Raw genomic sequence first — 15,664 nt, 5'->3', positions numbered from 1 at the left:
GCCCCCTCTCTCTATCTCTCTCTCCCCCTGTGACTCCCTGCCTGCACAGCGCCGGCGTGGAATGGACAGGACCACAATGGCCCAGGATGATTGATGGTCACTATGGCGCTGACTGCTTCCTCTCCTCGGGCGCTCTGGTGCTCTCCTCCCCTCATTCGTCCCTCCCACCAGCCCTTACTCCATCCTGTAGCCAGCCATGAAACCAGCAGCTGCACCATACAGCCAGTCCAGAGTCTCAGTCAGGGCCATTAATTAATTAAGCAGTCTGGTGTCATTTACAGCCAGTCCTGCTAGGGACGAGAGACAGTTTGCTCAGGATGGGGGATGGGCAGACTTTGGTAAGGCATAGGACCAAAGGGTGACATAATCTCCGAACCCAAGTGTCCACTCTGTGTGACACAAACGATAATGAAGCATAGGCTTTACTGTATAGATGTCACCTGGCGATGATGTTACACAGGCTAGGTTGACATATACTTTACATGTTCTTTTATATGCTGGGTTGACTTTTAAGGCTCATTACTGGTGGAGGTGTCTTTGTCAAAATAACAAGACATGCAATATAAATCTGTGCCATAATCTTGTGTTTTTGTGTAGTCCTGTTCTAATGCTATAACTTGATCCGGGGGGTTCCTTTTTTTTAAAGGTTGTACTTGACATTTTGTGGTTTGTACAGCATACAATTTGTCTGCGTTCCTTAGTGAGAAGTAGGATCACATCTTCAATCACCATGAGTGGATGCTGCACCTACGCAGGCAGTTGACATGTCGTTTTTTTATTTGAACACCCCATGCAGATTTCTGCTCAGAGAGAAGGTTCTGCAGAAACCTGAAGGTGGACCTCTCTCCCCTGTTTGCCACTGTAGCCTTAGAGCCCAAAGAACAAGACTGTTCGTACGGAGTGTCAGTCCACCCAACTCCCCTGGTCACTCTCAATAACATCATACTTTCCCAGTGGTTTTCTTGGGAATTAATTTGAATGAGACTCTTTTGGCCCATTCAACACCCATGGTTACTGCTCTTAACAGCACCTGTACATTACTCATCAGCTCATCACTTTAGATGGGCATGTGTTAAGACTGTGAGACTCTTCATAGTGGTTGATAGGACGGTTAGAGACAGACAAGACATTTTGCTTGATTATCTCACTTGTTAGGTGAAGACATAAGTACGCGAGCATGAGTTACCATGGGTTAAGGTTATACTGATTGATATCTCCAGGCTTCTACTCAGACAAACTCAGTAACCTGCAGTGCATGTGCTGTTCCATTTGACCAATATGAATCCAGTTGTATTTGTCCTTGAGCTAATAGTGAGACATGAGCACGTTCTGAATGAATGACAATAGGAAAATGAGTAAAAGCTGGCTTGCAGCTCACAGAAATGAAAGGAAACAGCTAAAGGTCACTGCTATTGTATAGTATATAGTGGGTAGATCTACAAAAAAGCAGTACCATAGGAAAGGGTACTAAAGTATTCTTTATACATTCAAGCCAATTTGACAAACACTAGAAACATAATAATATATTCTTTAGATTCTGTCACCAATGTACACCATTCACCATTTTATCCTTAAGTCTTCTTCCTGCTGCATTCAATATTTCATCTTTTATTTGAGCTGACAAAATGAAAGGTCAAGGGGACACATGAGAACGTCACCCACAGAGGGTCAAAATGTGGAGACCCAATTTGATTGCAATCTGAGGAATTTAGAAGGTATACATTTAACATCCTCATTCCTGGTGACCTATTGGTGTCAGCAGGGAAAACATGACACTTTGGGTCATTAAAGTAGGAAGGAAGGACCCAGAGGGGGAACTGTCACCAATCAGATGTGTTGTGAATCAGAAGAGGGTGCAATACACATCCTTCAAAATCTAGCTTGAGGAAAAAGCATGGATGCAAGAGAAATGTAAACTATAATAATAATGAACAATGTTCAAATAAAAACGTCAATTTTACAGGGCTATCTGCTGTATTATTGGACATTTGTGACCTGAGTGTTTTTTTTTCACGGCTAGGCCACTCTTTAAATTATTGATCTGTCAATGTTCTTTCCAGAAAGAATCTCATCCCCTTTACACACCACAGAAAAGACACAGCGGAAAAGGGCTAGAATAATGAAATACACAAAAAAAACTTCATTGAATTGGGTTTCTTACATTTCCTGGTGGGCATGATTCACTCACTTATCTGGCTTTGATGCGTGTTTGTAAAATATCCTAAATTAAAACATTCATGTGTTCAGCATTCATGTTCGGCACTAAAAGTGAGTGTGAAAGCACTCTGGTGAAAGCTAAAAACATCCTATTACATATTACATACATTGGTTCAACGAGGGCAATCAAACCAAATTGTGGGACCATAGGAGTCACAGTCTTGATCAGGGTGGCTATTTGCGTCAAACCCGTATGATTCCCTCAACTCTGTAATGCTGTGATGATCCGCACATCCCCAGTGATAGACCTTACATCTGCCAGATGTCCATGTGTTGGGAGGTGAACCCGTGTCCAGGACTCGAGACCTGACTGCGTCTCCTGCCTCACTTGTTTTGTAGATGAGTCGTTCTTGTTCACGCGTCAGGAGGACAGGGAGGATATCTGCGTCAGTGACTATGGCACGTGGGCACGACACAGCCACTGATTCAGACTTCCAGTCTTCCTGCTGTTGGCCATGACGTCTTAACCCGCATGAAGGTTGTGAATAATGTGCCTCAGGTCAACGGAGAGTTAGTAGACTACAATAGAATAACAACAATAGTAACCTGTGGAGATAATCCTGAAGAATCATTGGCTAGTTCTAAAGCTCTGTGCTTACTGTCCCTAAAAATAGTATACAAATAACAGGTTACACAAACTGTACCTGTTGATGAAGATTTTCTGAATCCTTTTTGGGTTGAGTCACGCATAATGGCTGGGTTATGTATAGATATAGGGGTGAATGACTTTGTTAGGTATAATAATAATACATTTAAAAAGAAATTGTTAAACAAGCAACGCATGTGATCATTGTCAAAACTTGTCAAAAGGGGAGGGCATGTAGATCATGCTGCCATCTAGTGATGCGTATTGAATGTTGATCATGAGCTAAGATATTATGCCTCAACATGATTTTTCAAATCTCATTTTACAGTAGCTTCCATTGTATTGGATGCAGATTATTGTCTGTTCTCAACCTTTTTTATAGTTTAGTGTCTTCATACCCCTTCATACGCATATTGTTTAATGAGATAAGATACCTGAGTTATTATGACAAATATCTTCTTACTTTGAAGTTTCTATTACATTGGAACAATGTAAACTCCGCCTTAGTCCCGGTTGTTTACAGCTAAACTCACACTAAAATGTTTTTCTTAAACAATCTCTTTGTTCTCCTTCCTCAGTTTCAAAACCACTTATCTTTTCTCAGTAACTGCAAATTAACAGATTAGGAGCTCAGCTAAAACGGTTGTTTATTTTCTTTCCATTACATGTAAATGAGAGGTTTCTTTCTACTGTGAAATGAATGGGCTCCATACAAGCACACACGGCTTCTAGTGCCTGAGAAAAGTTGTCAGATCCTTCATACACTGACGGCTAACTTTAACCTCTGCGTTCATAGCACTACTGTTTACTCAAGTTTCTGGATGCAGTCAATGGTCTACAGGAAGCATTGGTCCAGAACGAGGGAATCCCTCTGAGGAGAAGGATGGAGAAAGGAGTCATTCAAACCTGGAATGACAAATAGGTGAGGCTGTTTACGTATGCTGTGTTTACATAAGTGTGTGTTTGGCTTGGTGGGTTATTGGGCATTTCGGAATAAATCTACACCTTTCTGCGTAATCCAGCTTCATAAAACAATATTAAACTGTTTGGTGAAATGTAATTTATTTGAGAGTGATGACACCCTTTGATTTCTGAGGTCATCAGGAATAGGCATATTAATGCTAAGACAACATACAGATTTGCCCCTAGGCAAATCACGCAGGAGTGAGTTCTATCTATTACATTCACTATATGCACTATTTGTATGTTGCTGTATATAAATTCTCAACTGTAAAAGTATATGACAGACCTTTACAGTTTTACTGTAAATACTCTCATCTAGTTAATGAGGAGAGATTGATGTTGAAACATTAAAGAACAACATATTTTCTTAAATATTCAACTAAAAGGGCATCATGATGGTAAGAATGTAAGAAAGTATACAAGTATGATGGTCCACAAAATGCAATACACATTGACTTTTCTGATGCTTTCCATGACTTCTGTTTTGCAAACCCATCAGTTATTAAAGTTTTCTGGATGGTGGCATGGTTTGGTGGACATGACCACTGCCTTTTCCAGTAACTAGTGCTGTGAGGTACCTTTGATTCAAATGTTGGCACCCCTCAACTGAGTGTAGACAGTGAGTCCAGGCTATCGTTAGCTACCTTGTCAAAGTCCCATCTTTAACAGCTACTGGTGCACTGCAGAGCGAAGTACCTCACCTTCAACCCAGGAGGTGTTCAACACAAGCTGTCTTTTGTTTCTCACAGCATAAAGGCTTTCTTCATCACATCCAAAGTCTGATATTTTTGTCTTGTGGCACTTTTTCACTTGGTACAGCCGGGACCTGCCAATCTCCCACAGGGTTCTGGAAGAAATAGTGCGGTATTTGAAGCAGCACACTAACTCAGCCATGGGTTTAAATTAAGCGTGATGTGGAGGAGTGGAGGAGGGGGGCTTTGCTGAAATTCTTTTGGCTACATAGGAAGAAAATAACTCGGATGTTGGTATGAATGTAGAAGCCACTCCCACTAGGATACACAGATGAGACAGCTCTTTAGAATCCACAAGTGGAGTGAGATGCTAAGGTCATATATGCATTTGACATGCTCTGGGGAACGCCTAGAGCGGCGAAGAGGGAGTTTGTGTATCTTAAGTCTGCGTTAGTTCTCAACCACTATTCCCACACAGCTGGTTTTAAGTCAGAAGAGATTAGTTGCAATAGTTCAGCAGAATCTTGAACTATTTAGGGACTTCACTCGACAATATTTACCATTTGGTTTGCGTGGTATATTTATGCTATGTAATACAGCCAAAAGAAACGGCAGTGAAATAAGGATGTATTCAAAATGTATCATATAGTAAAACAACAAGTTAACAGTTTAATTTCATTCATAAAATAGGATACATTATTCCAACCGTTATTATAACCAGTTGCACACCATATTAGAATGATGCATGAGCATCATATATATGCTTTCTATATAGATATATATCAGAATTGAGACACTAACTCCTCTTAAATTGGTATGTCAGTGACGTTTAGAACAGACAATGACACAGAGCACTTCTTAAGACATTCTATCAGCGCCGACCATTTCCACAATCAACAGTCAGAGCACTTCTCTGATGCCTTCGGGGGCAGCTGGTGATAAGCTGTGCCACCCCATATCCCGTTGGTTTGATTGGTCTACTTATATTCGCAAGAGGGGGGCCACAAGACCGAGCAGTCCTCTAGTTGGAAGGACCGAGAATATGAAGGGTCCACTGAATGAGTTGTGACATTGTGCAATGTTGACACGGACAGGCCTGTTTTGCTCAAGCTGTCCTTCCTTGAAGCACAAGTGACAGGAGTAGGAAGGCTGCTGTCAGACGTGAAGTCCAACAGGACCCGGCTCTGTTAACTCCCCTGGTTCGTATCCTGCTTGTGCTGTCGCAGAGCCTGCAGGAATACATGCTTGACTTGGCTCATCATGTCATTGTAGAGCTGCAGGTCCTCCTCTTTGGCCTGGAGAGTGCTCTTCAGCGCTGCCTTCAGTGCCTCCGTCTCCTCCAGCTGAATAGCCAGCCTGAGGGCAACACGGTAACATCAACATCTGTTTGCTTCATAAATGTATCATTACGACGGAAGTCCTCCACATTATTTCAATCAGGTCAGCTACATCTAACTTTACCCCAGAAACCATTACACAATGGCCGTTAAAACGGAATGTCATTTGTTTTTCATCTGACCTTGATACATAACACGTGTGTATAGTGTAAGGATTATTCCGTAATGGGGGGGGGGGTTGTGTTGGTAAGTAGAAAATGGTATCCTAACATCACCACCAAGGACTTCAAAGACATGTATGTTACACAGCATGCAGCTGGACTCACTTGGTACTGAGTTCACTTATTTGAGAGTCCCTGGCCGGGCCTTGAGGGCTCAGAGGGAATAACTCGTCCACTGTCAGGCTGGCGGACGTTCCTGGGGGAGGACAAGACCAAATAACACAGCAGATACACCATATAAATGGAAAAGATCAATGTGAGCCCACTGAGCCGGTAGGGGAAGTCTGTCTGAGCTAGGTCTGTGTGTCACAGACGGACTGTCGTCATCGTGTGGGATTCATACCGCCCCGGTTCTTGTTGCTCGATTTACGCGGAGTCGACCCTTTGCCGAGGTCCAGCTTAGCCTTCTCCAGCTGCTGCTCCAGGATCACGGCCCTGCGACGCTCGCCCTGGTACCTCTGCTCCACCTCGGAGCACCTGCGCTTCACCTCTTCCTCCCTGCCGGGGCCACATCACACAGAGCTGCTCAGCCTGCTGGGGGATAATCATAGGAAAGGAGTCCGGCTCCTCTCCCCCGTGGAGTGGAAGGGATCAACATACAGTGGTAAAGCTCCAGTCACCTTAATCTAACCTCCTAGAAACTGGGAATGAGGTTTCAAACGCATGCACATTGGAAGACGGATGGAAACGAGTGCCAAATGGAGTCGTGCTAGCTTGCGTACAGAGGAAAGGCACTCAAGGCTACCGTTCAATTGTCTTGCGCAGTACTGTCTAAGAACAAAAAAGACTGGCCGCCTTTCAAAACAGAAAGAAAAAAATGAGAAAGAAATACAGCAAATAAACCTGTATTCTTCACCGTGGCAATTTATTACCACAGCATTTTTTGAATAATGCAACATAGTTTAGAAAGTTAAATACTTTAAATTGCAAATTTGAACAAAACTTTTCTCGTATTGCTATTCAAATACCTAAGGCACCGAAGCACCCCCTCTTCTCACGACTATGCATTAGTCATGTAAATAAAAGTATTAAGTAGTAAGTGTTTTTTATGCCCCAATACTTTCCAATAGCAGAGCAGCTAGTGCGAGTCAAATTGGTAGTTTGCCTTGTTGTCAACAAAAGGCTCCCACAAAGCTCCAAGTCAGCGTTAGTATTCTGCACACCCAAAGACAAAATGAGCAGTCGTAGCTAAATGGAACAGTCCCAGAGTGCTTACAAACTGAACAATGTGCCGGATATGAAATCCATCGGCAGTCTGTGTCATACCTGGTTTGCTGGACCTTAACTAGTTCTAGAAGTCGATCTCTCTCCACGCTGACGGCCTGGTACAGGGTTTTATACTCCACACACTGGGCCATCAGGGACTTCACTGAGTCAGCCTGACTACTGAGGGGAGGCCCAGAGTCTCTGAGATCATTGACAAATGTGTTAGTTCAATATGAACTAACAGAGATAAGACTCCTGGTCTGAGAAATTGTCTCTTAAGGGAGTTTGAAACTTACCCGGTGTCCACCAGTAAGCTCGACTCCACCAGTTTATGTCCAAGTTTGAAAAAAGAACTGTGCATGTACAGTAGAATTTAAGAGAATGATTGCATGAGTATACTTTACCACAGTAATTTAACAATAAAACAATTGATCTGATTTGCAACAAAGGGAATTGTGCAGCAACTTTTTAGTGATATGGACAAACAATCTCTCACAAGATTCTCTCACTTTTCATTTGCCACATGCAAACATACTGTACCGTGCAGAGCTTAATCTCTTGCTACTGTCGCCCCCTGCTGTCGAAGGCTTGGAGCTGCAAATGGCAGACTTGGAGCTTGACTGACTGCCATTCTCTCCCTACAACATAATTACAAACAAGACTGAACAAATTATCCTACAAATTAATTGAATGACTTGGTAGACATGGGGTCGACTCTATTTCAGCTCCAGCGCAGATTTGAATCCATCTGAGCTAATGCACTTTGACATGCTTCTGCAAGTTCCAGGTCCAATTCCTTCCCTGTCCTAACGTGGAAATGAAGTCGGGTCTGAGCTACTGAATTAGGTGGCTAGTGAGCTGTGTGATGGCACTGTCACTAAGAGTCTGTATACCTTGAGGGAGAGCTGCTCGATCTCCTCCTCCAGTTCTTTGACTTTGGCCTCCCTCTCGGAGACCATCTGTTTGAGCTGCTGGATGAGGGAGCTGTGCTTCTGGGCCTCGCTGTTCAGCTGCTGCCCCAGGGTCTGCTGGCTCTCCTTGCTCTGCGCGTCCTGCTGGCTGAGCCGGGTCAATACGCCCTGCAGCTGACTCTGCTGCCTCTATCCACCCACGCCAGGAGGGGGCAGTGCACCAGAGGACAGGGGTGGAACACGGCACAGAAGCTGAAGCACTCTCGGTTCTGCTGTGTATCGATGTCCGTTCACGCTACGCAACATCCCCTTTGGCTCGGTTGTCCCATGATTTTTGACTTTGTTCGATGTATCGGTGCGACTATAGTAACCTAACTGTCAAATGAACATTCACAGTCATGATTTAGCTGTATCTTACCAGTAAGGCATCAACAAGCTCGTTGTCGTGTTTCCCCTTGTCCAGAAGGGTGGAGATCTGCATCTTCAAGGACTTCACCTCGGTGGTCAGAGCTTTGTTTCTGGCCTTAGAGCCTTCCAGCTTCTTTTTGACATCCTCGTGGTCTTTCGAGAGAGACTCGTACACTCCTGTTAGCCTCTGTCAAAGGCATGGAAGGAAACAAGAGTTTATTGTCATTGTCATTTGCAACTTGATGAGCTAATAGATGTGGACACCGGTTGGGTTTACTCCTCGTATACAGCTACCTCTAGCGTTTCTCTCTTCTCTCTCTCCATGGATCGGATATGGACGATGTTTCTCTCCTGGGGAGGGTTTTTTTGTTGGTCCCCGAGTAGCTCCTCTTCAACCCTCAAGATACTGGGCTGCTTCCGCTGAGCTGACTGGTTCAACTGCTGCTCCAAGTCCCGCACCTACAGTGGGCAAAGGAGAGACAACTGTCCATGTTCAATGAATCCTATTACAAAATCTTTTAAATCACTTGCGTAAAAATGCAGTACATAAAAGTGTCATCGAGTTTAATTGATCAAATTAACTCTTCAGTATTAATACCACCCATAAACTCCATTGAATTGCTAGTTTTTCGGTGTCTGAGTCAGACCCTGTTTACTCGTAGTAGTAAAAAGTGGCTTGGGAGATTGGATCACAAGTGGACAGCGCTAAACACAAGTGTGAACGACCACCAAGACGTGATGCAATCACTTACACCACCTGTTGAGGTGGTCTGGGAGCCATTAGACATACAACCCTCATGTGTCCTTAAGTGCCCCTGACAAGTCGTCAAATGACCTTGTCCTGCCAGTCTCTACAGTTGATATAGCCCACACAGTTCTTGAAAAAGAAAAAAGAAATCCATGGCCATCAGATGCGGAACAAATCTGGCGCCTGTCTGAATTCAGTCTGGAGCAAGTGACGTGGGCTATAACAAGATCGGAACACAAGTGGTCAGCTGGGCACCTTGGAGACGCATGGTAGACACAGGTGTGAACAGCGATGAGTCTCAGCTGTCCACGTGTGTTCGAATCACCAGTGTGCATTTTAGAACCAACTGTAAACAGGGTCTTACAGTACACGTGTTCATGGCCGCGGGAACTAGGGGTGCTGAGGGTGCTGCAGCACCCCCTGACAGCACGAGAATTTAAAATGATATGACTTAAAAATCCACCACCGTGGCACAGCTCCGCAGTAGCTGACTGGCCATCGGGAACAACTTGGCGCTCAAATAAAGGCCAAGAGATTTGGCTTGCGCGCTACACGCGCTCGCATTAAGGATAGAACCCCCAAACTTGCATCACATCAAACACAGAATATTCATGCTTTAGCAGGGCAGCTGTGGTGGCGTATATGGGGGCCAGTTCTGGTGGATCAAAGTCCAGGGCCTATGCATGTGGTGATGGTGACGAGTGACTTGATGACACTGGCTTACCCTATTCTGGAGAGCCAGTATCTGCTGAGAGCGGCCCCTCCAATTCCCTTGGCTGCTAAGTAGCTGCTGGATGTTGACCTCCTCCCCCACCTCATTCATTATCACCTGCAGCAGAAAGACAGATTGGGCTGACAGTGGAACTTGCTCTATATCAATGGATCAGGGTGGAATCAACATTAACACCTCAATCAGGGACACTGACTGTCTCCCCACCTTCAAGAAAAGGCTAAAGACGAACTTGTTCCGGGAGTACAACGGTACTTAGGAATGATTTGCTGGACCTGATGTTAGTTTCCTCCAGGAAAACAATGACTCTTATTGAGAGACTTGTTGCTCTTGTTGGTTAGTTGTAACTGACTTAACTTCTTGTACTCACTATGAATTATATTATTGCTGCTTGCTTTCCTACAGGTACTCTCTTTCACTTTTTGAGGTTCATGTTGTTAAATTGTAACTACATGCTCTTATGTTTCTTCCCATTGGCACTTATTTGCTTTCCACAATGTTTGCTTCATGTTTTGGCTACCCACAATGTTTTGGGGGCTATCTCCTTGTTTATGATGATTGACCTATGCACTTTTGTAAAGCTCTCTTTTGGAAGTCGCTTTGGATAAAAGCGTCTGCTAAATGAATACATGTAAATATAACATACTACCTTCTGAGCTATTTTCAATTCCTGTTTGACAGCCTGAATCTGGTTGCGGTATTCTGTCATCTTGTATTGGGCAGCAGAGAATTTTTCTTGAAGTGATTTCACCATTGCACTGTTCTGTTGAGAAACAATTACAATGTAGTAACCAGTATCTTATCTTAACAATGTGTACATTTTAGAGAAATGCTGTACAAAATCTGTGTCTATTAAAATAGATATATTATATAAAATGTTGTAAGTAATATTCACCTCTGGAAAATCTTCTGCAGACTGCAAATCCTTTGTTTTCAAATCTGTCTTGCGTCCCAGAGGATTAAGAGACAAAGCAACCTGGGCAGAGAAATGATCAATACATTTTCAACAAAATTATCAATCAGATAAAGATTATTTATGTATCTGAGAAAACGTAACTGTCAATATAATGTTTAAATTCTGTATTTATTTATTTTTGTAAAACGTATATTTCTTACCTCTTTCTCAAGTTCTTTAACTCTGTTGCTTGATTGCTTTGACCTAACCTTTTCCTGTTCAATCTCAGCACGTAACTCTCGATTTCTCTTTGAAAGTTCCACAATCTTAGTGGCTGCTACATCACCTGCCATGCCAGAGGTTCCTTACAAAAAATACATTTGTTATTTATGTGATGCAAATAATTAATAAATCATCTGTGTTTCAACAACATTGTGAAACAACTGTGAAATGAAGTCTTTTCAATACTAGACCTGCAAGAGCCAGCCTGTCCTCCTCCCTTTTCTTCTTCAAGTGTTTTAATTCAAATTCTTTCTCACTAAGAAGTTTGAAGAGGCGGCCATTTTCATCTCTTAATTCTCTCACTTGTACCTGCAACTGTTCATTTTCATTCTGTAGCAGTCTGAAGGGAAGTAGAAAAATGTACAATTAAAATAGAGGATTACCCTTTTAGAACCAGAGGTTGGTTGAACTCTGTTTTCACATTAACTGAGAATGTTTTCACTATCAAAATATCACTGTCATGCTTGGATGTATATGTAATGCTACTAAAACCATCAGTTATTTGAAGTTGCCATCGGTTTTCTTCCTGGTGTCAGTAGGCTTAACTGAGCAACATTGATAACATTTGGGAAGCTTACTTTTCGCTAACTGTTTCTGCTGCATTATCTTGCTCTGCAAGATTCAAGTCATCCTGGACTTGGACGAGCCCAGAGGAACCGTTGGGGGTCTTCTTCAACTTCTTTTGTTTCAGTTGCTCTAATCTTGTCTGGAGACGTTTCTCTTGTTGTTCTTGAAGGGCCTGGAACTGTAGCCTCAAGCTATCCTTCAGTCCATCATCCTCCATAACTGAAGGAAATCATTCAGCAACAAACCTTTGTGAAAATGATTGAAAATGTTGTGTGCTAACGTGCACATAATCTATTGAATGAAATCTCAGCTGCACCTACACTAGCATAACGAATTAGTTCTAGAAAAGATGATGCAGATATTAACAGTTTGATCAGTGTCACTAGTAATGCATTAGTGCAGTGTACTGGCTAAGGTCAGCTGGCGCTATTTTGGGTACCTTCAACCAGTACTGTACCTATAGCCGAGCTAGCTAACGCCTTGTACGAAGCCTTGATAACAAATCTTGGTCTGTACTAGCCTCGTCTGATTGCCCGAATATTCTGGTTACTGTAGCGCTAGTAGTACTGCACTGTACCATAGCTTTCGCCGGGATAGTGTTTTATCTCAATAGCCTACAGTATACAAACTGGCATATTTGTTAACGTTGACAAAACTACTCACCTAAATGTATTCAACCACAGCAATTGTATGTGTCTATGAAGTTGAAAAACAGTAGGTACTAGTAGTGTCAGCCCTGCAGACGTGTTGACTTGCTAGCTACTTCCTCATCCCGTCAAACACTGTATCCATGGCAACAGGGCAACAGATGGTTTAGAAGGGGGGTTTGGAATCGCGTGCAGATGTTCTCTTTAAAAGCTCCAAAGACAAATGGAATGTATTTAACAGAAAGTGCTGAAATAATATTGACCATTCATTTGCAATTCCATTAATTATTTTATTGCATTCCACCAGCACACAGTGAATCTGAGCTTCACGTTATAACCTTACCGTATTTTTCTGTGCAACACTTGCAAGGCCTACTTACTCCTATATTTCATTGAACTTACAAAAGTCAATTTCTTAAAACCAACACTCTAACACCAAGACATAATGAAAAGACGACATGAAAATAGTAACAATTAAATTCAAATCTGTTTGAAATGTAGCTTTTAGGTAGTGGGTATAGGTAGAGTGCAAATCCAGTAGAGTGTAGAGTGTAACTCTAAATTGTCACATACTCTTAAGGCCACTGATAATAATGTGAAATAAATAAACAATTCTAAAACCATTTAACATTGACAATCAGAAAAGTAAACCAGAGAGTAACCAAAAAAGGAAAAAACTAACAAATCTACCCCAACCCGAGCACAAAAGAGAATGTTAAAACTGTCCATTGCTCATTTATATGGGGTGTTAAATAAAAGAAGTTTCCATATACAAATTATGGCAAATAAGTAATAAATTAACCATACTTTAACACCTTAATATGAGGTAATATTAAGGGACATACAAAGTTTATATTTATTTGTGTGTTAAAGCCTTCTGTTCTTCTCTGGGTTTTACGATGTAATCTTTGTACATGGAATAGAGGACACCTGAAACAAAAATGACAACACAATAAGTTACTTTATCACACACAAAGTGCCTTATCATGCAAAACATTGTAATTATGCATGATAATCCATATTCACTCAGTTACTTATTGCATTATATAAATTAAACAACATACAGATGTGTTGTATAGTTAGCTCATTTATAAACATACCAATGGTCATAGCTCCCACCACAAATCCTTGAGCTGCTACACGCATGTGGATGAGGTGTACTGACATCTTCACGTCTCCACGATTTTTCATCTTCAAAAGTCTGTACCCCACAATAGCAAAGAATCCAGCCATTCCTTTATAAACCCAGAGATACATGTTATTATGGCTTAATACTAAGGGGATTGTTACATAATCTAAACAGTAAACACTTCACTTAAACACGTACGTAAACACAGAACACACTTCTAAATTAATCGAGAACATATTATAATGATCAATATCTTTTTGGATGATGTAACCACTCAATGCATTTTACTTACCCACTGGAACAAATGGATTTTCCTTTGCCTTTCGCATAAATTTAGACTCATACTCGTCATAGTCAACTGAAGACATGTTGGCAATAGCTTAAAAAGAAAACAAATTGTTTTTCAAATGATGTTCACATTATGTATAGAAAGCATACATCACCACATAGGTCTAGATCTACCTGACAACTATTGATCCTTTTCGGAAAAAAGAATGTACATTTATACTCAAATGTCTACTCTTATAGCCTAATTGACATAAATCAATCATTAGACTCCTGCCAAGAGTCTCATAATGCCAGGAGACTGTATATTGTCTCAGGAGTCCTGGGACAATATACAGTAGGAAGCAGGGGTGAATCTAGGCTCCCACCTTTGGGGGGGCTAAACCCCTAGATAAAACCTAAAAATGTTCCTGTAACCCAGGAAAACTAGGGGGGTGTGGAGACATGCAACAAAAAACAAAAAAATGTCAACGTAAAATGTTCCCCCAGAAGACCTTTTTCAAAATGGCCTTTTAAATAGTGTCCTCTCAGTTTTAGGGAGAGAAATTAACACATTTAGATTTAAAACATGAAATAATAATGATTATTTATTTGTTTTTTGTTTGGTTTTGTTTTTGGGGGGGGGGCTAATGGGGGCTCCAGCCCCCCCAAAAGTTTCAAAATAGGGCTAGATACGCCAAGGTAGGAAGGCTAGGCTACAGCGTTACAAAACAAATTACATTAGCCTACATGGCTATTAAGTCCAAGGACAAATACATGGGCACTTAAGTTATCTTTCTTTAGCCCATTTAATAGATCAAATAACAATTTATCATTGTCGAGAGCCCAAAATAAAGAACAAACGTTAATTCAAAAAACGCATTTTCATCGAAGGTCAAACTATGAAAATTGCTATTTCAAATCAGGTCAGATTAGTCATAATCGTTATTGCGAATAGTTCGATCAAGTTGACTGAAAATAACACTATTAATATTCTTACCGTTGTGTTCTGTTGAAGGATTAGGTTTAGGGTTGGGGAAAAAGCAATTCGCTTCAATGTGAGAACTGCGAAGTGAATACCGGCAAGTCAAATCTTTCTCACGCTCTGATAGTGCATGATATAACCTTTCAGAGCGCACGCACATGTGACGTTACATCTGTGAAATGTAGTCCAGACGACATAGCAAATAATGTTGCCAATAAATATATATCACATCAAATCTTCAACTATGTCGCATTTGTATACAAGTTTATCATTACGTATTGCAAGATGAGGGTCTTCGTTTATTTACCCGTCTTTGGATAGTTATTTATATTATCCTTACAGAGAAGACTCAGATTCCCAGCAATCCCCCAAAAAAAGGCGTCACACAGCTGTGTGGTGTGACGCAAGCGGTGATCAGACACTGCAACGTGCAATTTCAGGACAGAATGTCCCATCCCTGCTGAGGCTCTGAAGATCCTATCCGATGCTCGGATCTCTCGTGTTAAAGGGCGATGGCGAAATATAATGAATGTACACCTAGTTCAACCAGCTTTGTCTTGCCATGTCACTGACCTGGACAAATGTAGTTGCAGCAACCCCCCTATAGTGTTTTGTGGAAATGCATCTAGGAAATGCATCTTTCCTTTTGGGGAACACCTCCATGAAATATCTTGCTTTTTGAAGTGTTGTACAATGAAAAACTTTAGTGAGCAACAGTTTATCTTTTAAAAAGTCCCTTGAAAATCTACTGTAAAAGCATTGGGAATTTTCCACCCGTCTGCAACCCTGACCTGGGGCACAATAATACAAGTGTAAGATACCAGATGTCTGTTTATTTACTAAAACAGTTTGGATGTCTTCTTGATTCACGAGATT

General features: G+C 41.7%; 2 protein-coding genes across 7 annotated transcripts; both read right to left on the bottom strand.

Moving 5' to 3' along the window:
• Window positions 1–3,433: 3,433 nt before the first annotated feature.
• ccdc13 (coiled-coil domain containing 13) lies at window positions 3,434–12,584 on the bottom strand. 6 transcript variants are annotated; one of them, XR_014767150.1, is made up of 18 exons: window positions 12,427–12,584; window positions 11,775–11,982; window positions 11,388–11,536; window positions 11,136–11,278; window positions 10,915–10,995; window positions 10,669–10,782; window positions 10,014–10,118; window positions 8,836–9,000; window positions 8,552–8,728; window positions 8,116–8,322; window positions 7,763–7,860; window positions 7,519–7,575; window positions 7,283–7,423; window positions 6,360–6,514; window positions 6,122–6,212; window positions 5,659–5,814; window positions 4,468–4,617; window positions 3,434–3,709 (listed from the first exon to the last, which is right to left on the bottom strand). XR_014767150.1 is itself a non-coding variant. In XM_084707507.1 (16 exons), exons 2-16 carry the CDS (start codon window positions 11,978–11,980, stop codon window positions 5,646–5,648), a joined length of 2,058 nt encoding a protein of 685 aa, XP_084563633.1. In that variant the 5' UTR covers window positions 11,981–11,982; window positions 12,427–12,584; the 3' UTR covers window positions 5,098–5,645. The 6 variants fall into 6 exon arrangements, 3 of the variants coding, with proteins under 3 accessions (XP_084563633.1, XP_084563635.1, XP_084563636.1); XR_014767149.1 differs by having other exon boundaries at window positions 3,434–3,674; XR_014767151.1 differs by having other exon boundaries at window positions 3,434–3,674; window positions 11,775–12,008; window positions 12,427–12,556.
• A 95-nt stretch (window positions 12,585–12,679) lies between these two features.
• Window positions 12,680–14,963, bottom strand: higd1a (HIG1 hypoxia inducible domain family, member 1A). The gene is made up of 4 exons (XM_084707511.1): window positions 14,804–14,963; window positions 13,832–13,918; window positions 13,511–13,645; window positions 12,680–13,340 (listed from the first exon to the last, which is right to left on the bottom strand). Exons 1-4 carry the CDS (start codon window positions 14,946–14,948, stop codon window positions 13,267–13,269), a joined length of 441 nt encoding a protein of 146 aa, XP_084563637.1. The 5' UTR covers window positions 14,949–14,963; the 3' UTR covers window positions 12,680–13,266.
• Window positions 14,964–15,664: the final 701 nt, after the last annotated feature.

The sequence above is a fragment of the Hypomesus nipponensis genome, chromosome 10 (assembly GCF_054491055.1).
Source record: "Hypomesus nipponensis isolate SF chromosome 10, ASM5449105v1, whole genome shotgun sequence".
NCBI lineage: Eukaryota > Metazoa > Chordata > Actinopteri > Osmeriformes > Osmeridae > Hypomesus > Hypomesus nipponensis.
The sequence above is the reverse complement of the archived record's forward strand: the minus strand, read 5'-3'. Positions and strand labels throughout refer to the sequence as shown.